General features: G+C 41.3%; 3 protein-coding genes and 1 pseudogene across 3 annotated transcripts; 2 read left to right on the forward strand and 2 right to left on the reverse strand.

Moving 5' to 3' along the window:
• Positions 1-287: 287 nt before the first annotated feature.
• LOC139191659 (flocculation protein FLO11-like) lies at positions 288-2057 on the reverse strand. The gene is made up of 3 exons (XM_070812646.1): positions 1961-2057; positions 842-1509; positions 288-392 (listed from the first exon to the last, which is right to left on the reverse strand). Exons 1-3 carry the CDS (start codon positions 2055-2057, stop codon positions 288-290), a joined length of 870 nt encoding a protein of 289 aa, XP_070668747.1.
• Positions 2058-5397: 3340 nt separating this feature from the next.
• On the forward strand, positions 5398-13653 carry LOC103424844 (uncharacterized; annotated as a pseudogene).
• A 2254-nt stretch (positions 13654-15907) lies between these two features.
• On the forward strand, positions 15908-16655 carry LOC103456063 (calmodulin-like protein 3). The gene has a single exon (XM_008395694.4). It carries the CDS (start codon positions 15972-15974, stop codon positions 16542-16544), a length of 573 nt encoding a protein of 190 aa, XP_008393916.3. The 5' UTR covers positions 15908-15971; the 3' UTR covers positions 16545-16655.
• A 1152-nt stretch (positions 16656-17807) lies between these two features.
• LOC103431330 (basic leucine zipper 9) lies at positions 17808-20707 on the reverse strand. Its single transcript, XM_008369480.4, has 6 exons — positions 20303-20707; positions 19545-19662; positions 19233-19395; positions 18919-18994; positions 18681-18806; positions 17808-18314 (listed from the first exon to the last, which is right to left on the reverse strand). The coding sequence occupies exons 1-6, from the start codon at positions 20573-20575 to the stop codon at positions 18021-18023; spliced, it is 1050 nt and encodes a 349-aa protein (XP_008367702.3). The 5' UTR covers positions 20576-20707; the 3' UTR covers positions 17808-18020.
• Positions 20708-21050: the final 343 nt, after the last annotated feature.

Genomic DNA, 21050 nt, shown 5'->3' on the forward strand with positions numbered 1-21050 from the left:
TGACGGTCGAGCTCGGCTAACGCTTCTCCTTTTGCCCGTAGATCGTCAATCTTCGGACGGAGGGTGTCTTGAACGGCCGTGGCGGCTTGCAGGTCCTGTTCGGCCTTCAGAGCAGTCTGGAAGATGCTAAATGTCTCCCGAACGCGCTCCAAGGCAGACGATGCCCGAACAATGGCATCTCCGCTCAGGCGACCGTCGGCTCCAAGGTCGTTCAGACACACGCCGAGCAGATCAAGACCGTTGCGCTCAAGTACTTGCGATGATGAGAGCGACAGGACTTCTCGCAACTAGGCTAGGGCGCTTGGATCGGCAGCCTCGGTCGGAGCGGCCGAAGGGCTAGACTCTGCGGTCGTGCTGGAAATGAGAGCTTTGAATTCAACCTCCCATGAAGCCTGCACGAATAGTCAAGGTTAAGCTTAAAGGAAGTCATGACAAGAATAGCAAGAAGGTGTCGTTTTTTAACCTGCCGAGAGGAGACCTCGGCCATGTCCCCAGGGTCGTTGCTCGAACCTAAAGAACTCAATGGCCGAGCCCAGTGTCTCAGATTGCTTCTCACTTCACGCGGCCGATGGAGGTTATCTACGTTTGATGGCCACTGAGGCGGCCAGGAAATATAGATAACGCCCTTCGGCGCATAGAATTGACGGTGAAAAGAATGTACAGGCACCTGACATTTAGTTTTTCCTTGTTTAGAATTCTAAAGCAGAAAAGCAATCAGGAGGAAAATTGAAGGTACTTACAAAAGCCGAGGTAACCTCCTGTGGAGGAATGTGGAAGCCTTGGTCTTGAGGATGGACCGGCGATTCCGCCGTGGCCTCGGGTTCCTCGAGCAGCCGTTTGCCACGGTCGGCTGCCGATGGGCCGACTGCGCAGCTGCTTCAGTGGAGGCAGGGACGTCCTGGTCCTGAGAATGAACGAGAGGTTCGGCCACCGGGGTCGGTTCCTCGACCGTGCGCTTGCCACGATTAGCCGAGGAGGGGCCGGTTTGAACCGCCATCTCGGATACTGGAGGAGGTTGTTGACGAGTATGAGGACGACGCGCCAGCGGGACCTCGTCGCTCCCCTCACTCTCTTCCAACACAAAGACCGTGGGATTTGGATTCTTGGGAGAGGTTCCCTCGGTCGTAGGAACCGCCTGTTGTGAGACAGGTGCCTTCTCGACAGAGGGAAGTACAACTGATTCGCCGGCCACAGAGGCAGGCCGCGCTGGGGCCGTCTCTATGGCCGAAGCCGACTGTTTCTTGACCCCAGAATGGCCGGCGGCGGGAGAAGGGGAAGCACTGGGAGTCGTCGTGTGGCTGGAGATAACGTGGATCTCCCGTGCACCTTTCTTCGCCAGTTGTTTGACCCGCTTGGCAGGCGGGGAAGGCTCGATAGCCGGCCCGGCCTCTTGGCGAGGCCGTTTGATCAGCACGGCCCTACCAGCGGGTTTGTCCTTTTGGGCCACGACCGATTTTTTCCCGGCCGTAGCAGCGGCAACTGCCTCCGTCTTTCTCAAAGGCCGACTACCTAAAAAGATGAAGACAATTCAGTAAGGCAAATCAATATGCAAGGTTGATGGAAATGAGGAAAATGGAACAGGTACCTTGAGTATGAGGGGCCGAGGCCTTCTTAGGTCGGTCGCCGAAGAGTCTGCTCACCACATCTTCGACCAGCGCACTAAAGAACTCTTGGGTGTAATTTTCCCACCATTCACCGAAGGTGTCGGTGCAATGAGTTTCTGGGGTGGCTGGTCGAAGCCAGAATTTTTGGCAGTGCTCTTGGAATTCCCTCACGGCGGTTCTACACTCCTTCTCAGAGGAACGAGGTTCGCGTCCACGGCTTAGGACCGTTCGGGAGGAGAGAAGGGGGATGGGCAGCCCTGAAGGTAGCCGAGCTGTCGGGCAAGGAAGTTCGGATGATATACTTCCTAACCTGACCGTTTCCCATCACAGCCGAGAGGGAGGTCGCGAGCAAGCACAAACGACCCCCAGGTCTGACGAAGATCGGCGTCCTCCTCCGCGCTCCATGGGGAGGTAGGCAACCTGATGGAGGAAGGATAGTCTCGACGACGACATATTAGGAACTCGTCGTTGGAGAAGTCGTCGAGAGCGAAGAGGTACCGAAATACCTCTTCGGCTTGATGGGGAGGTGTCGGTCGAGAGGCCAGTTGAGGTCCAAGCGCCTCTGTTGGTGAGAATTCAGCTATGGCCGGCCGAAGGGAGGCGAAGTATACCTGCAACCAGAGTTGGAAGACCCAGAGATGACCATTCTGGTGTGGGTCGACCTTGTGGAGGGTCGCATCGGCCAGGCAGCAGAAAAGTTGGGCAAGAATATTGGAACTCAGTGCCAAGACGTGACCACTAGCCAGGGCTTCGGCTACCGGCATGTTCTCGACCAAACACTTGTTTAACTTGGTACAACAAACGTATTTGTTGTACCAGTAGAAGAGGAAGGCTTTATGCTCTCCCTCTCGCAGGTCCTCTTCTCCTCGGCCGGCGAAGTGAAGATAGAGGGTGTTGTAATTGCAGAAGTTCTTGTGGAGCTTCTGAATATCTTCCTTCGACGGGATATGACCGTCACGGTTCAAGGTCTCGAAGGCCCGACGGTCGAAGAGCGTTTTCAGGTCGATATTCGACGGATGCCCAGAGAGGGTCGCGTCGACAGGGATCCCGGTCGCCGAAGTCCCCAGAATGGCAGTGATATCCAGGACGGTGGGACCAATGGGACCCAGAGGAAGGACCATCGTGTTGGTGGCCGAGCACCAGAAGCACAGAACGGCTTGGAGAAGCTCCTTGTCGGGGACGATTTCCATAGACGAAAGGAGAATGACGTCGTAAATGCCAAGGGCCTTCCATTGCTCGCCGAAGAGTCGTTCCATTCGAACGACCCAGGCTGCCCAGGATGTGGTCGTCGAGGGCCAGGAGCCCTAGGGTTTAGCCGCATCCCATCGCGACCATTCAAACCCTTGAAGCAAGGGTGTTAGGCAGTGCTCCTGGAGAAGGCCGATGATAGTCGGCGGTATTGTAGCCTTGAAGAGAGGACCCAAGATTTGGTACTGGGTGCTCATGTCGTTTTCAAACCGGATGGTCTTGATCGAGCTCCGATCAACAATCTTCTGGTGTTGGTCACATTCCCTGGAAAGCTTGGAGATGAAGGACGCCATTGTGAGAAAGAGGCACGGAGTAAAAGGGTTGTCTGGGTTGGGGATTTAAAGACGAAGACTTGGAATATGAGAAATGCACTAGAAATCAATGGCAGAGGATTTCAGGAAGTTTGAGAGCGTAAAAGTACAAATGAGGGAATTTCGGTATTTATAGAGTTATGGGGGGGAAGAGCAATCGTTCGAAATTCAAAACAAAGGGCAAAATCGACCGGAGGAATCGTTGATCATGATGAACATTTGGGAAATGCGGTTGAGAAGACCGACGGTTTTAGGTTTTGGGGGCGCACGATCGCGTGTGACGGCGAAGTTAATGACGAAAGACGGTTCGACGCCTGCACGATGACAGGTGGGCTCACGGACTGATGTAATGGCTCGCGGATTGAGATAGTGGTCATAATGGCAAGACGGTTCGGGCAGGCGCACGCTTCAGACGTCATTATCGGGGATTGGCCATGTTAGAGGATGCCACGTGGCGAGTGGTTTAGCAGGATCAAGATCGTGCGATCGTGTTCAATAAAGGCGCCTTGGAACTCGGGTATTAGGATTCTGAGTGGTAGATTCGCTTCTTCAAGGCCGAAACTCGGCTGAAGGTTTCAGGCTGAGGACCTCAAAAGCGAGGGGGCAATGTTTGGGCCCAAAATAACAGTTTGGGCCGAGGGAGGAATCACTTTCAACCCGGGAAGCTGTACGGCGAGAGGGTCATGGGGCGTTCAGCTCATGGGCTTCCAAGCCTAGGTCGGTTAAATCAGAGTGCAAGTCGAGTCCTAATACAATAGGGACCCTCGACGAGATCAGTAAAACTAGAAGGTGAATCCGGCTCAGTTAAGGACTAGATTCGTAGTCCTAGCAGAGATAGGACTGATCGAGGTAATGTTAATCCGGAGAGGGAAACCTAGTTCGAATAGGATTGGAACTCGGGCTCGGTGTTCTGCTACTATAAATACAAGACATTCAGCAATGGAAAAGCCCACAAAAATCAACACAAAATTGCCCTGCGCAAACTCTCACAACTTGAGATTTTTTTTTCTTTTCCTTTTTCGCTGACACATCTTCCGTTGGCATCAACAACACTGTGGAAGCAACCGGTGATATCTTAAGTCGGCATAGATAGCTCTGTCACCGTAGAGTCGGTCGGTCTCGCAGTATCTTCCGTTGGCATCAACAGCACTGCGGCGAAAACGGTCGATTACCTATCCAAGTCTCGGTCGAGAAGGGTTTTCGAATCCTTGTTGGTCGAGGTCATCTCATTAGCCTTCTCGGCGAGGTGAGGTGTCACAGTTATTACATTCGGCACCTTGCAAGCCGAATTCGGTTCGTGAACTTTGTAAGAAATAGCAGCCTTGTCTTCAGGCTCGAGAGCCCAAGAGGCCGAGACGTGTTCCTTTCTCGGCCGCAATCGCAAGACGCAGAAGTCAGTAGTGCGACCCAACGCAACATCATCAAATTTACTCCTCGGCTGAGCCTCGGCCGACGAGTTGGCACGCCCCGCAATCACCGAAGGACGTAGTTAGCTTAGAATATACTCGGCCTGCGCGCCACGTAGGCTTTGTAATTTCTAGGGTCAACAGTCATACAGACAAACTTTTTACCATACGACAAATACTAACAAATAAACAGTACCAATGGTTAATAAAGCTAACCAAATTTTCCAAAAAGAAGTTAGCGACCTTCGCATTAAATTAGAAAGATAAGCCTTTTTAGGTCATCTCTTGATAAAGTTAGAGGACGACTATTTTATATAACAAGTGGAATTCAAAAAAAAATGACGACATGCTTGAATTGATATATAGCGTGTCAGCTTGTATTTCGAGTACATTAAAAAATCTATTGAGAATGTATTATTTTTTTGGTTGAAGACCAATTGAAAATAAGGGTATTTTGATATGAATCCAAAGTAACTAAAAATTAAACATATTTCAAAAGTCAAAAATCATAAAAAATTAGACTTATTTTAAAAGTAAATTTATAAAATTAGAGCTATTTCAAAATTTCCCTTCAAAATTCAACACCGCCGGCCCAGGCGGCTATAACTTTTCTATTGGACAGCCATTCCAGTTTCCAGATTACAAAATACAAAGAGGCAGTTAGCTACGCCCCACGCGCCCCGCATTTCAAGAAATTCCACGGCCACGATTCTCCTCCGCACTCGATCCAACGGCCACTACATTCCTCTATTCCACCAACTACCTCGTGACGCGTAATCCCATGTTTTAATTTCCCACGGTTTTTTTTTCCCCCGATTGGACGAGCTCGCGATCGAACAGTCACAGGAAGTGGCGGAAGACTCTTAAGTCGAGTCACGAAAACGACAGTCGTCGTTTCGACGAAATTACGCACCAGTCTCTTCTTCTCCTCAACAATTTTCAGTTCCAAATTGCTCTCAGCTTCTCTTCTCTCCTCTGCTTTCGCTACCGGAGCTCTCTGGGACTTGAGGTGGATTACATTCCTCTGATTAATTTTGTTAATATCGTTTTTTTTCTTTTAATTATTGATTGTAATTTGCTGATTAGTTGTAGTTTAATTTGCTGATTAAGTTTTGAGTGATGAATTTTTTGGCCGCGAAGTAACTTAATAGCTCGAAAATTTTGAGAGATTTTATGAATTAAGTTTTGAATTTCAGTCAGAGAAATGAATTTTCATGAGAATTTGTGGTTGGTAGGAGTCAGATGAATTTAGAAAAAGGTGTCTGAAGCTGCATCCCTGAATTTCCATTTTTTGTTGAATTACCATTGTGAAAGAAGTTAACTCTGTATGAACACTTGAAAGGTTTGGTTTTGGTGAAGTTGTTTGAAGCTGCATCAATAAATTTCAAATTAAGAACTATTTAGTAGGAGTGGTTGTGCTAACTTTGAGCTTATGTTCATGAGTTTGAAGTCGATGCATTGATCCTATAAGAACACTAGAACGGATTATTTGGGGAAAACAGTTTATGATCATCTTGATCGCTGACATACCCGCCTCTTTATGATATGTTCTTTGGCAACTAGTTCGCTCGGATATTTATTTGGCATGTTCTTTTATTTTTCATATGAAGCCATATACTTCACTTGAAAAGGACTTCCATTTCGTTGTTTTATGAGCAACAATAACATAGTCAAACAGGACTTGCACATTTGAAACATCTCATAGTGGTTATTGCATAAGAATTTATACAATGATTGCTTGAGTTGCTTAAAGTTTCAGCTCACTTAGTTTCAAATTTGAGACTTTTCATTTTCTTGAGCTTTCTTCCCCCTTTACCTTTTCCTATTAACTGTTCAAATCTTCCTTATTTAGTTAAATCTAGGGTAGTCATCTCTGATTTTAGTTTTAGGTTGTGGACATATTCTTGACTTCATTTTGTGTTCTATTTCCCGTACTGACCATGTGTCGGTTTCTTTGGATCCTTTTTGTCTACAATCTGACCATTTATTTTCCCTTATCTTTCCTTCTCTTCCCCCAAGCAAAGATTTGTGAATTTAAACTACTCTCGAGTCCAATTACAACGATGGGATGGGGAAACATCTACAAAAGACGCATGAAAGTGTGCACAGTTGCTTTTCTGATATACCTAGATTACAAGGTAAATTTCATTCATTTCCTTTCACTTATAGGCTGCCTATTTGATATACAATACCCCCTTAACTTATTTTTCGTATAAATAATTGAAGGCTCTGCAGCAAAGAGAGAAATGGACTAACAAAACTACAACAGACGCTTTATGGGAAAATGCTCATAAGCGAAATGCTAAACGTGTTCTCAGTTTGATAGTGGAGTTGGAAGGTTTGTGGGTGAAACTTGGGCAGTATCTGTCTACACGGGCAGATGTACTTCCATATGCCTTCTCAAGCAATTACAGGACTCTCTTCCTCCTCGTCCTTTGGAAGAGGTTTGTCTTTATAGATTTTGAAAGTTATAATATCAATATACAATTATCATCCACAACATCATTTGCTAACTGACAATTTCATTTACACAGGTTTGTCAAACTATACTGTTGGAACCCCAGTGTTGTCCCACATCGGCCAGAGGGCCCAAGTGAAAATGCTTTAAATAGAAATACCCATCTCTAACTAACATCGAGGCCTTTTGTGATAAAACCCCACACCTGAGGATTGTGCAGGTGGTTAAGTGGGGACAGTATCGGTGTTGTTAGAGTGGGCCCTCGGCCCGTCGACCTGAAAATTTCCACATGGTATCAGAGCTAGGAGGCGGGCCCGTACTGCCACGTGATTGGGTGGGTCCCCTTTGGCCCCGCGCGATTGTCCACGTAGGCCAAAGATGCCACGTGTTTGGGTGGGTCCCCATTGGCCCCGCGTGATTGGGTGAGTCCCGACATGGCTCCACGTGGTTGCCGATGTGTGGAAATTCACGTGTGACCCATAAGTGGGGTCTCACGTGCGGGGGAGTGTTGGAACCCTCAGTCCCACATCGGACAGAGGGAGAAGAAAATAATGCTTTAAATAGAAATACCCCTCTCTAACTAACATCGAGGCCTTTTGTGATAAAACCCCACACCTGAGGATTGTGCAGGTGGTTAAGTGGGGACAGTATCGGTGTTGTTAGAGTGGGCCCTCGGCCCGTCGACCTGAAAATTTCCACATGGTATCAGAGCCAGGAGGCGGGCCCGTACTGCCACGTGATTGGGTGGGTCCCCTTTGGCCCCGTGCGATGTCCACGTAGGCCAAAGATGCCACGTGTTTGGGTGGGTCCCCAATGGCCCCGCGTGATGGGTGAGTCCCCAATGGCTCCACGTGGTTGCCGATGTGGATTTTCACGTGTGACCCATAAATGGGGTCTCACGTGCGGGGGAGTGTTGGAACCCCAGTGTTGTCCCACATCGGCCAGAGGGCCCAAGTGAAAATGCTTTAAATAGAAATACCCATCTCTAACTAACATCGAGGCCTTTTGTGATAAAACCCCACACCTGAGGATTGTGCAGGTGGTTAAGTGGGGACAGTATCGGTGTTGTTAGAGTGGGCCCTCGGCCCGTCGACCTGAAAATTTCCACATATACAGAAAGAGTTGGGGAAGTCAATGAATGAGTTGTTCTTAGATTTTGTGGATGTTCCCTTGGCAACAGCATCAGTAAGATTTTTAGACTCTTGGGTCTTGGAAGTAGAGTGAACAAATATAACCACTTAGCTAAAGATTCATTGCTAATGATACTCTGATTCTAGAAAAAAGGTTTATCTAATTGGTTTCTCATTCTAATTTACGCAGATAGCACAAGTCCACCGTGCCACCCTGCTCAATGGGCGGGAAGTAGTTGTTAAAGTTCAACATGAGGGCATCAAGACAATTATATTGGAGGTTTGTCATGCTTGGCTTTTGAGATTCGGGTTATATAAATTAAAAAGGGGTCACTAAATTATTCTCGGACATACTTTTGTTTTGCAGGACTTGAAGAATGCAAAGTCAATTGTTGACTGGATAGCATGGGCAGAGCCTCAGTACAATTTTAATCCTATGATGGATGAATGGTGCAAAGAATGTCCCAAAGAACTTGACTTCAATCATGAAGCTGGTATAATTAACTGTCGTCCTTACTTCTAAATTTTGTCTTACTGCTGAAATCTTACCTTTTTAGTTTGGCAACCTTGACGACTATTTGTTTACAGGTTTGTTCAATTTGTCTACTTTATTGATTTTGTTTATGTATTCTGTTTCTATAGAGAACACCAGAATAGTGGCCAAAAATCTTGGCTGCGATACCATATGTGATGATAACACATGCGCCGATCGAGTGGATGTCTTGATTCCAGAGGTTATTCAGGTACTATCTGTTCCTTTCTTCTAATATATATGACTTTGCAAGCACAATTTCATTTAACTAAGAGTAATATGAGCAATTGTTCATATAAAAATCTAAAGATGACGTATGGTGGAATATAGTGGGGTTTAGTGATATTAACAACAAAAAAAAGTGGTTTTAGTGAGTAAAAACTGAAAAAGGAGGTATATAGGGACTCCTTTAATCCTGATCTTTACTGGTGGTTGATCTAATTCATTTCTTTAACTATAGATGCTGTCTTTCCTGTTTTATACATATTTCTCATTTACCATGCTGCTGCATTTGTTTAGTCAACAGAGAAAGTCCTCATTTCAGAGTTTATGGATGGTATTCGTATAAATGACATAGAAGCGCTGGAAGAATTTGGTGTTGACAAACAAAAGGTTGTTGAAGAAATCACACGTGCATATGCCCATCCGTTTTTATTATTTTTCACCTATTTTTTGTTTAGAACAAGTGAATTCACGACTCAACAAGTTTCACTAATCCTTGAGTCTTTTTTGCAGGAAACTTTCTTGTGAGCAAGGAACCTCCATATCGTCCTATTTTGCTTGATTTTGGGCTTACAAAGAAATTATCAAGCTCTTTTAAAAAAGCACTTGCAAAGATGTTCTTGGCATCTACCGAGGTTAGTACAAACTGTTATAATAAAGAATTTCTTGAAAAACAAACTGTTATTAGTTTTGATATCATATGGTTACTTGATATTAAGATTTTTAGGTGAGTAGGCTCAATGATTGAAAAGATTGACCTTGGAGTATCCTAAGGTTTCAGAGCCCTTATGAATTGCTCTCCATGGAATGCAACGACTAGTAGTGCTATGTAAAATTTTACTTTCTTGCCTTTCCGTTTAGATGTTGAGGATCATCTTTGTCAAGCAAATAAGAGCACTGTAATGAGTGATAGCAATGCTTTTTTAAGTGATGACGGTAATATTGTTTGTCAGACTAAATGAAGTGTACTGTAATTGTAAACAGGGAACAATATGCATTCACTTAAATTACTTGACAGTACTTCTTTGATTATTACATTGCAATGCTTTGTCACAGGGGGACCATGTTGCTCTATTGTCTGCTTTTGCAGAAATGGGACTTAAGTTGCGCCTAGATATTCCAGAGCAGGCAATGGAAATAACAAGTATATTATTCCGAAGTACAACACCTGCCAAAGAGTCTCATGTAAGTATGCATTAATGTGTATGTTTATCCACTTTGGACTGGTTAGATTGGTTCTATTTTTCCAACGACAGAAGTTCTATTCTATTCAGTTTGTCTTCCTATCCTATTTGTTTAGTATCAATATAAAAATCCTGTTCAGTTTATTATTAGCTTATGATCTTCCTTAGGAAGCAATGAAATCTTTGGCGGATCAAAGAGCAAAAAACATGAAGGTTATACAGCAAAAGATGCAACTTAACCAGAAGGAGGCTAAACGCTTTAATCCTGTAAGTTCATGCATAATGTCCTCCTACTGCTGTGCTTCTCTGCTATGTTTATTGACTAATTTCATCTATGCTAAAGTAAGAATTCCTTTATTAGGTAGATGCATTCCCTGGTGATATTGTAATCTTTTCACGAGTTCTCAATCTTCTCAGAGGTCTGTATACGGAGTTTTTCTCTGCTGTTTGTGTGTTAAATAATTATAACTTTTTAATTTTGCATTTGACTTGGACGTAGAGCTTTCTTCCACAATGAATGTCTGGATTGTATATCAAGAGATCATGAGACCATTTGCTGAATCCGTTCTACAAGGGTAAGTGTATGCTGAATATTGTGTTGCATTGGTTTGTTGTCATATCTGGTTCTTTTCTGATCGACCCAAAATTTTCAGAAACATTAGTAGGGGACCAATGGAAAATGATCACTGGGTCTATGACACACCTGCCCACTCTAATGTGGAGGCCAAGCTGAGGCAACTCCTAGTTGAGCTGGGGAATAACAATAAAATACTTGGAGTCCAGGTGTGCACCAATTTATCTGTTGATAATATATGATGCCATGAAAATTTGAATAGTCCTTTTCCATTTATGTATATTGTTTAATAAAGCTTGACATTGTATGATCTTTCTGCTCTCTCTTATATTCCAGTGCAAGTTTCACTCGTTACAATTGTGTTGCGTGTTCTATGAATGCTGATCTTTTCTTGTTAAGGCTTTATGTCAATAGATCAAAGAGCTAGATCGCTAGATGCCCTTGGAATTGTTTATTTATTTTTACCTCTGTTTTTGTATTGAATGAAGTACACAACAGTTGTTTCATATTATTATTACTTCTTTTGTACTTTCAAAAAAATTGATTGTTTGTTTTTAAACTTGACTATTTTTCTTTTCGAATTATAGTTTAATCAAGCTTTCATGATTTCGAATTAAGGTATGTGCCTACAAAGATGGGGAAGTTATTATTGACACTGCTGCTGGAGTGCTTGGTAGATATGATCCTCATCCAGTTCAGCCCGACAGCCTTTTCCCAGTTTTTTCTGCTACAAAGGGTATAACGGCTGGAATGTTACATTGGCTGGTAGACACTGGGTGAGTATTAGTATGTTTCCATGTTATCCATTCTATTTCCATGTTTCTTTTTACTGTATAAAATATGTGCCTGAGGCATTTGGGCACGTTATATGGTTTTACCTGATTTAGAATGAGCTGTCGTTGTGTTAGGTGGTCCGGGATCCCATTCCATTCTGCACAGTTGGGGAATCAATCTTGGTATAAAAACTTCCATAATGTGATCCATACGGAGAAATAATTGATATTTTAGGCATTACCTGCATGGCTTCAGGAGTAGTTTGACAAAATAACTGCCATACATGTTACTTTTAACTATAATGACTTGACGAGGGATTTATAATGTCTCTTTATGCATTATGTTGGTAAGTACGGTAAATTGTTTTAACTTTTCCGCCCTTTCAGAAAATTGAACCTTGAGGAAGATGTAGCAAATATATGGCCAGAATTTGGATCATTTGGAAAACATAACATAAAGGTATATACTTTGTGATTCAATTACTGATATTCTTAATCCAATATCCACTAAAGCTATAAGTTTTGTTTGTACTTTCCTTTGATTTTTAGGTCCATCATGTCCTTAACCATACCTCTGGACTGCACAATGCTGCGGCAGACCTCATAGAAAACCCTTTGCTTATCTCAGACTGGGAGGAGTGTTTAAACCGCATTTCCCTTTCAGAACCTGAGACTGAACCTGGCCAGGAGCAGCTGTATCACTACCTAACTTTTGGTTGGATATGCGGTGGAATCATTGAGGTACAGTTGCCAACTATTCAGAACAATTTTTAACATCTATTATTTTCATTACGTTTTAGTATCTATTGGAATCATTGTTTGTATGAACGTGAATCTCATGTTCAATGCTTGCCTTGACCATTTTTCTATATATCTGTTCGGGTGGAACAGCATGCATCGAAGAGGAAATTTAAGGAGATTCTTGAAGAAGCATTTGTTCGTTCCCTCCAAATAGAAGGGGAGTTTTATATCGGAATACCTCCAGGCAAGTATTCCATGTTTTTGCTTCATTAAACCCATGGAAAACGTGTCATGACTCTGCAATTGCATTTCTTTCTTTGAGTTGATATACTATTTTGCTTTCTGTTGCTTTCAGTCAATATGAAAGTATTGCTTCGGTAATTTATCAGAAGGTATTCTGGTAATCGTGAACCTGGGATTTCCATTTTTAATTACCATGCCTTTTTGCTCTTCTCCTAGGTGTGGAATCTCGACTTGCAACTCTTACACCCGATACAGAAGAGCTGAAGAAGCTTTCAGGGATTAGGGGTCGTCCTGATATGCCCTCCACTTTCCAGCCAGAGCAATTCGCAACTGCATTGCCCATTCTATTTAACATGCTAAACGTTCGTCGTGCCATGATACCTGCAGCTAATGGACATTTCTCAGCCCGTGCACTTGCACGTTACTATGCAGCCTTAGCTGATGACGGTGTTGTTCCACCGCCTCACTCCTCTTACTCTAAGCCAGCTCTTGGTAGCCACCCTCACATTCCCAAATTTCCTGCTCAACCGTCACCAAAACAGCAGAAAGGTAACAGAAGCAAAAAGATAGCTGCTGCTTTTAGGAGTATGAGAACTAGTAAGTATGAGAAGACTCCACAAGATAGCAAGGACCAGGACATTGGTAGTCACAGTAGAAACACAAGCAGCGACAGTAACACTTGCAACGCAAGTGACAACGTGTTGGATGAGATCGTTGTGAATCCTAGTCCTCAAAAGGATGGCGCTAAGATATTTAGCAACCCCAGAATTCATGATGCTTTCATGGGTGTCGGCGAATATGCACACTTGGCTAAACCAGATGGGAAATTTGGACTGGGATTTAGGAGGTATTATTCCCAGGACGGGTCCCTTATTGGCTTTGGCCACTCAGGAATGGGTGGCTCAACTGCTTTCTGTGACATAAAAAATAGGCTCTCCATTGCTGTAACGTTGAATAAAATGGTGTTTGGTGCAGAGACCGGAAAGATAGTCCACTTCATTTGTTCAGAGTTAAATATTCCAGTGCCGGCGGATTATTTGAGATTCGCAGAAACGGCACCTAGTGATGGAAAACCTCTGATTAATTGAGGTTGGTAATTAAGCCTTTTTACCCTTCATTATCATTACAAACTTGTACCCCAGAAGAATATGGTATTTGCCCCAGATGAATGAGTGTATATAGTTATAGTGATTTTAATTTATACAGCACATATATTAAAAGTGAAAATTTGAGCACACTTGAAATGCTTAGGGTATTGGGTTTCAACCTATATGTCTCGGAATTGAAACTCTCTCATCTTTTAAATAATTGTAATAGTTTCGAACTCTTTATCTTTCTCTCTCTCTCATCTTGACAATAGAAAATTCAGATAAAAAATTTCCGTTGTCCATTGATTTTAGCATATTAATACACTCGACTTGAAATAACGACACAATGAGAAAATCTGTCATATACAAATGTCTGTATCTCTATCATTTCATTGTACATTACCAGTTATGCGTAAGAATTATTTTATTTATCATGAGAATTTAGCAGCTGGCTTTAGAAGTTGGCCCTACAACAAGAGAGGTGGACAAATAATGTATAAAATTTGTGTACTTAAGAGTCTCTCGTGTCTCGTCCAAAACCATTTAGAAGTGATCCAACATATTTCTGTCCCCTATACATTATTCTTTCCCTTGCACATTAGTTCTTGTATATCTCTCATAACATTTTACTTAATTGGCGACATCCAAGAATTTTTTTTGTTTATAAAATTCGACGTATAATGAGATAGATAAACATATAATTGCATACAATATGTGATTCTTAAAAAAATTTCTTGTTCAAATTTAAAAGCTGGACGATCCAAAATATATATTTTTTTCTCCAATGCAAATTATTTCTTGAATGAAGTTGCATCCACATGAAAGATTAGATTAGGAGGAAAGTTTAAATTAGTGTGTTATAAATCCCACGTGAGATGTTGGGCAGTGCATGCATTAGAACATTATTTAATTTAATTGGAAAAATTAAGTGAATAAATTAATGTTGCAAATACGAATATAAAACTGCAAAACGCGGTTTCTGGCATTTATAGGTGGAGGAAAGAAAAAAAAAAAAAACTTTAACGAAAAGCACCCGGTACTGTTCACTTTAACGAAAAATCACATTTTTACACTAAAAAGTCAATACTGGTACTATTCACTTTACCCTTTATTTTGTCCTTATCATTAAAACTCAATGTTTTCAAGCCCTTTTCATTAGCTTTTAAATTTGAGTTTTAATGAAAAGGGCTTGAAAACTTTGAGTTTTAATTATAATGACAAAATAAAGGGTAAAGTGAATACTACAAGGATTGACTTTTTAATGTAAAAATGTGGTTTTTCGTTAAAGTGAACAGTACCGGATGCTTTTCGTTAAAGTTCTCAACAAAAAAAGAAGCAAATCCTCTCTGAACCTACACCGTCGGAGTCTAGGGATCAAATTATTGTAGCCTTTAAAAATTGATTTCTAAGCTCCGTTGTAAGTCCATAAAGGATCTGCTTCTGACAAAACAAAACCATCTCTACAATATCACTAAATCTGATTTTTATTTATTTTTTTGTTTTGTTTTTGTTTTTGTTTTTGTTTCTGTTTTTGTTTCTTTAAGCTTGAGTGTTTTAAATTATCTCCAATGGTCCATTTAAAAAAGAAACATTATCAGTGCCCTCCATGACTCCCTGCTTCAAGTGCTATATTATTTCCTTTTTCTGGTTTCTAGATGGCCACTAGATAACCACTATTTAGCAGATCTAGAAGTTTTTTTAGTGTTTTTTCAGAATTTATTTAAGTTTTTAAATTTTATTAAGGATTAATTCAAAAAATATTTGCATCAAAATCGTTTTAAGTCATTTTAAAAACATTTCCTAACAAACTCGTATACTATTTCATCTCAAAGTTGAAGTTAGATGTGATACCGGTACCATAGATACATAAAAATGGCTTTTTGTGTCTTTTTTCACTTAAAAAAGAAAAGAAAAAAAAGATACGGACTACGGAGGGGAAGATAATTGGCATTCATCTTAAATCAAAGTCCAAGCAAATATGTCAAAAGCATGCTTGGTTTTTCATAGCAAGTGTTTTTTTTTTTTTTTTTGTCGAATTCATAGCAAGTATTGTAATCATATTAAACTCAAGTGTCTTTTAAAATACAACTAATTTGATTTAATCCGAATTTATTTTTCTGACCAGTAATTTATTTTCTTCCAAGTGTTGCTGATTAAACCGACCAACCCTAAAACAAATATGACAGCATCCTTTTTGTATTGCACCAGTTCCAATTAAAAATTCATATTCGATGCCAATCGCCAGCTTCTCTTAAGAATCTTAAAGACTTATCAAACAATAATGATCACAATTATCATAATTAATGTTGGAGTGGCACTCGTGTAATTCACCCAAAAAACCGGGCATTTCGTCACGACAAACACTATATAAACTGTAGTCACTTTTGAAGGAAATCACACACATTTCATATTTCTCCATATTTTCTGCACACTTGATTAGGCTTTCTGTGCAGTGGCATGATGGGAATCACAGGAGTTTGCTCTAGATTACTTGGTGATTTGGTTCAAGCCATTGGAGGAGTCCCATCAAGTTTAACAAGCAAAGGAGCTCACATTGTTCATGAAGATCAACGTGACGAATATTCCAAATGCAAACCACAAAATATTGCAACCAAAGTTGATGAGTCCATGGCAAGGGCACTGATCACAGTGTTTGGGATGGAAACAAATGGAAGAATCAAGAAGGAAAAGGCGCGGCGTGTTGTGGAGAATCTTGGACTAATACGTAATGAGGAGGACCAGACGGGCTTCGATTTGCCGGGGGAAGATCATGAAGTGCCAGTGGAGGAGGTCCTTGGTGGATTGGAGCATAATGAGTCCGAGCGCAACGAGCTCCTGCGCGAAGCATTCAAGATTTTCGACGAGGATGGCAATGGATTCATAGAGGCTGTGGAGTTGAAAAGGGTTTTGGAATGCTTGGGTTTGGGGAGTGGGTGGGAGATGGGCCAGGTTGAGAAGATGGTGAAGGTAGTGGATTTGAATATGGATGGGAAGGTTGATTTTCGGGAGTTTGAGTTAATGATGGGGTAATTAAAATGTCATTAGCCTATTAATTAAGATCAAGATGCTTATCTTTTATTTTCTTCAAACAAAATGTTGCCCTAATTGTAAATTCAATGGACTCATAATTTTTTTTCACCATCCAATTTTTGTTGTTTCTTCTTTTCATTTATCTTAAGCTCAATCATTCAATCTCGATGGAGAAATCATTTTTTTGCTTAACAAAGACATGAGGTTTACGAAGAAGAAGGATGTCTAATCACTGACGTTATAAGTCTTTACGTGATTAAATAATCTCTTACGATACAATTATGTAAACAAATTACGATTACAATAACATGGAGTGTGATTAACAGCGATGATAGAACACTATATAATGAATTAAAAATATTAAATTATCCATAAATCATAGTTGCAACTTTGCACCTTCCCTTTGTGCAGGCACACCCAAATAAAAGAGAGTAAATTGTCTGACATTTTGTAAATTATATTAAACAGCACTACCACATGTGGGACCAGATGCAGGAATAATAAAAACAAGTTTGTGCATGCGATCGATTTCTAACCACTGATCAAATTTGGGATCAAACGCCCAAATAATATAAACAAGGTTCATTTTTTATTAATGATCAAATGTGGATGATCGGATCATCTGCGATAAAATATCATCACAATTCATGGGCGATTGATCGTAGCAGGCTTGAATATAAATTTTTGACATTAAGTTCAATGCGCGTGCAACCCTAATGTGTCTACTTTGCAAGAGATTTTTCAGTGTGACCGTCACATGAAATGGTATATCACGTGTTCTTATATAAATGATGGGTTATGTGTTTTAAAAGGTTAATAACTTAAAAATTAAAATTTTTCATCACTAAAAACATGTGATGTACCGTTCGTGTTCCCGTCACAACTAAAAATTTCTCCTACTTTACTAACTAGGGAGATGACGAGCATATGTGGATGGATCCAAACGTTTCAACTACAAAACGCGGTTTCTGCTTTTCATGTGAGCACTTCAAGTAAAAGTATTTTTCCTTAATTATATAACACAGTTGGCAGCATGATCTTCCTTCTTTGCAACTTCAATTATTATACAGAAACAAAAAGAAAAAAGAATCTGTTGAATTATGGAGTGTGTAAGTCGAAATCGAAAATAATTTAAAATTCTAGAATGCGCTGATGTATCTGTTGACTTATGGAGTGTGTAAGTCGAAATCGAAAATAATTTAAAATTCTAGAATGCGCTGATGTATAAGATGCGTCTATGTAATGGATGGTTAAATTTGCATGTTTCGATTAAAACATTCCAATTTCTTCAATAAACTGCCACATTTTACATGAGAAATTCGAGTCTAGTACAAACTAGAAAACCATAAAAAAGAAAGAAGAAAAATACCAAGAAAAGGAGACACTTCTAAGAACTGCTTAGAGATCTGCCTAAAGCATATATTAAGACATATTCGATCTAACTGACACGGTTACAGGCATTACAATCGTTTTATTTTATGACCACATATCCGAGACACAGCTAACAGTATCGCTCATCATCCGATTACTCAGATTGCTATTCGCCATACCAGCATTTCCGAGTCCAAAGCTTGCATTCTGTCCGGAGACTGCAATTCCAGCATACGGAGCATCCTCTCCATGGATGGTAATAGTTGGTGAGACGTGTGTTGCTACCCCGCGAAAATTTTGAGGGTTGAGTGGTTGCGGCGTGCCTAGATGACCTTGAAGAATTTGATTCAAATTAGAGGTCATTGAGCCCCGAGCAACCATATCTTCAGCTAGCTTCACCTAAAATGAAATCACCACTCCTTAGTGACAAAATTCCTTGACATTTTACTACTGTCACATGGAAATTCTTTAAATACACATACAAACACATGGTTTAGTACTTTTTTATCAGTTTGTTCTAACAAAATATAGTATTCGTTAATCGCTGATTGACGTGTTTTTAAAACTGTTTGTCATTGTTTCGCTACATATCCACTACTTCACTCGCTTGCAAGCACAAGGCAAATCAGAGGTTCTGTTGTACAGATTTTCCACCCTCTTTAAACCCTATATGTTTGCTTGTTTTAAAGATTTTTCACCGTCACGATTGCTTTGCCTAATGTTTTGACATTCCGCGCTTAAGCACTCTTTGGTGTTATTTTATACCTTGGCTCTCAAAGCTTCCACATCCGATTTCATTACTCTATTGTTTGTATCAGCGTCACGGAACTGTTGAAAAGCATCCGTTAGCTGCCTATATAAGGTTGAATTTTCTCCTCTCAGTTGTTCAACCTGAAATAAAACCATAAATCAAACTTCTGCATCAGAATAACTTCAAATATTCGATGTATAAATACACTCTAAATTTTGTTCTGGTAAAGATTCCACCAAAAATATTTGATACCTGTGACTCGAGATCCGCAAGATGTGCTTGCTTTCGTCTTCTTGATCGCCTAGCAGACTCCCTGTTCGAGACCTTCCTGCAAGTTAATGACAAAGGTAATGCAGTTTTGGATCAATTCCATATTTAAAAAAATGGAAACAGAGAAAGATAGAAAATATTAAAGGGAGGCGATTTTCCGCACACCCTTGTTCTCACTGCACACCTCTTTATTTCAGTCCATTGGCCTTCGAATATTCAATCCAAAGGGCAGAAAAAAAAGGATGGTGCGCAGACGGAGAAAAAGGTACACGGAGATTATTTCCCATATATATTACCTTCTAATGCGTTTGATGTCGAGCGGTTCTGTGCTGTCTCCACACGGACTAACTTCTATCTCGAAATCATCCTCATCCGATTGTTCTCCGGAGGAACCACTGTAGGCTCCTCTTGCTTGGTTATCTCCTCCAATCGGTTTAGCAGCCGATGTTGGACTGCCCACTGAAAAACCATATATCAAAACTCACTAAATCACACAACAAGCAACAAATGGCGCCCGAAACACAAACACAACACGCAGAAAAAGCGATGAAAACACACATAAGCAAGTGTAAAGGTGCAAGCTTGACATGTTTTTTCCGAAAGCATACCACAAATCGATGACTGGGAATCCATGGCTGCTGAGATGCAGGAGTTTTTTGGGGTGAGATTTTGAGTGCAGAGTAGGGTTTCTGTCAGTTCACTGCTTGAAAAACCATTCATTATATCCTGCATTAAGGGAATATATATAAACACTTTGTAAATAATGTTCTTGCAGCTAGAAACCAACATTTAACACTTCAGTTTATATACTTGTCTTGTAATTGCTGCTAATGAATTATTTATAAAACAATGCCGCACTTCATTTTATACACTTGTCTTATACAATATGTGTGTCGGTTTTCAGCGTCTAAATAAATTTGAGTATTAACTTAACCATAAAAAACCATTTCGTTACGAAAATAAATCCATATCTTTCCTAAAAGAAAAATCTATAGGATTTAGAATTCTGTCTGTTTCTACAGCAATTGACAAGAGCCTCCCCATCATCAATGACTTGTTAAACTCGGAACCTTTTTAAAGCATGATGTGACTGGCTTGCTAACTGCCATGCGTGTTTTGAATTAAGTATGATTAATTACCCAAGAAATAATTAATTAATTAATTAATCAACATACCATCACCTTTTTCTTAAAATAAACATAAAATTATTAAGCAAAATTCATTTTCCCAACCCCACAACGACGACGTTTTGGTCAAAATATTAAAACCATACATATAATATAACATGTCAAATTGCATCGGATGACGTGGGACTGGACCCCGGTGTCCGAAAGTCCCGTAAAGTGAGTGGCTGAGTGTGACTAACCCGATTTTGGAAACCGAAGCTGTGGTCGCCGGCGCAGACGTCGCCGAAAAATACATCCGTATCGCCGAAACTCCGGTCTCTGGCCCGAAGTTCGCCGATTTTTTCATCGCGGTGCCCTTGCGTATCGGCGGCCTCCTGACCGATCATGGGCTTCTCCAGTAAGTACTCCAGGGCCTCGCCAAGACAAACCTCCGACGGGCTCCGCTTCAATTCGAAGGGGGACGAGGCTGTATGGGAGTGTACCTCCACGTGGAAACGGGGCTTTTGCTCCATTTGGGATCTCCGTGCTTCCTCCGGGGAGATTAGCAGAGAGAGAGGGAGGGAGAGAGGGAGAGAGGGAGAGGGAAGGGGGAGGGAATACGAGCAAAGGGAGTGGATATTAATAGCAAAATGCGGTGTTGAAAAGTACGTAAAGAAAAAGTGGGCGGCACATGAAGTTAAAAGTTTTATGTTGCATCAGATTACGGAAATGCCCTTGCGAATTGTACGAATAGCGCGAGATGTGGGTTTTCTGGTAATTAAACATGACGGGATCTTCGTGTACAAGTAATGCAATATATTTTATTTATTTTGTGAAGATCCGACCGTTGAATCCTAGAATCTGGAAGAATCATGATGCTGACACGAAACAAGTTGATCGTGTGGTGGGCCACCTGAATCTGGTAGGGTTTTGGATTCTCCCCTGCCCCTTTTCCCTTTCCTGCCTCCCTTTCTTTTTCTTCTCTCTCTTTCAATGTATATAGGAGGT

Source organism: Malus domestica, chromosome 15, assembly GCF_042453785.1.
Source record: "Malus domestica chromosome 15, GDT2T_hap1".
NCBI classification, from domain to species: Eukaryota; Viridiplantae; Streptophyta; class Magnoliopsida; order Rosales; family Rosaceae; genus Malus; species Malus domestica.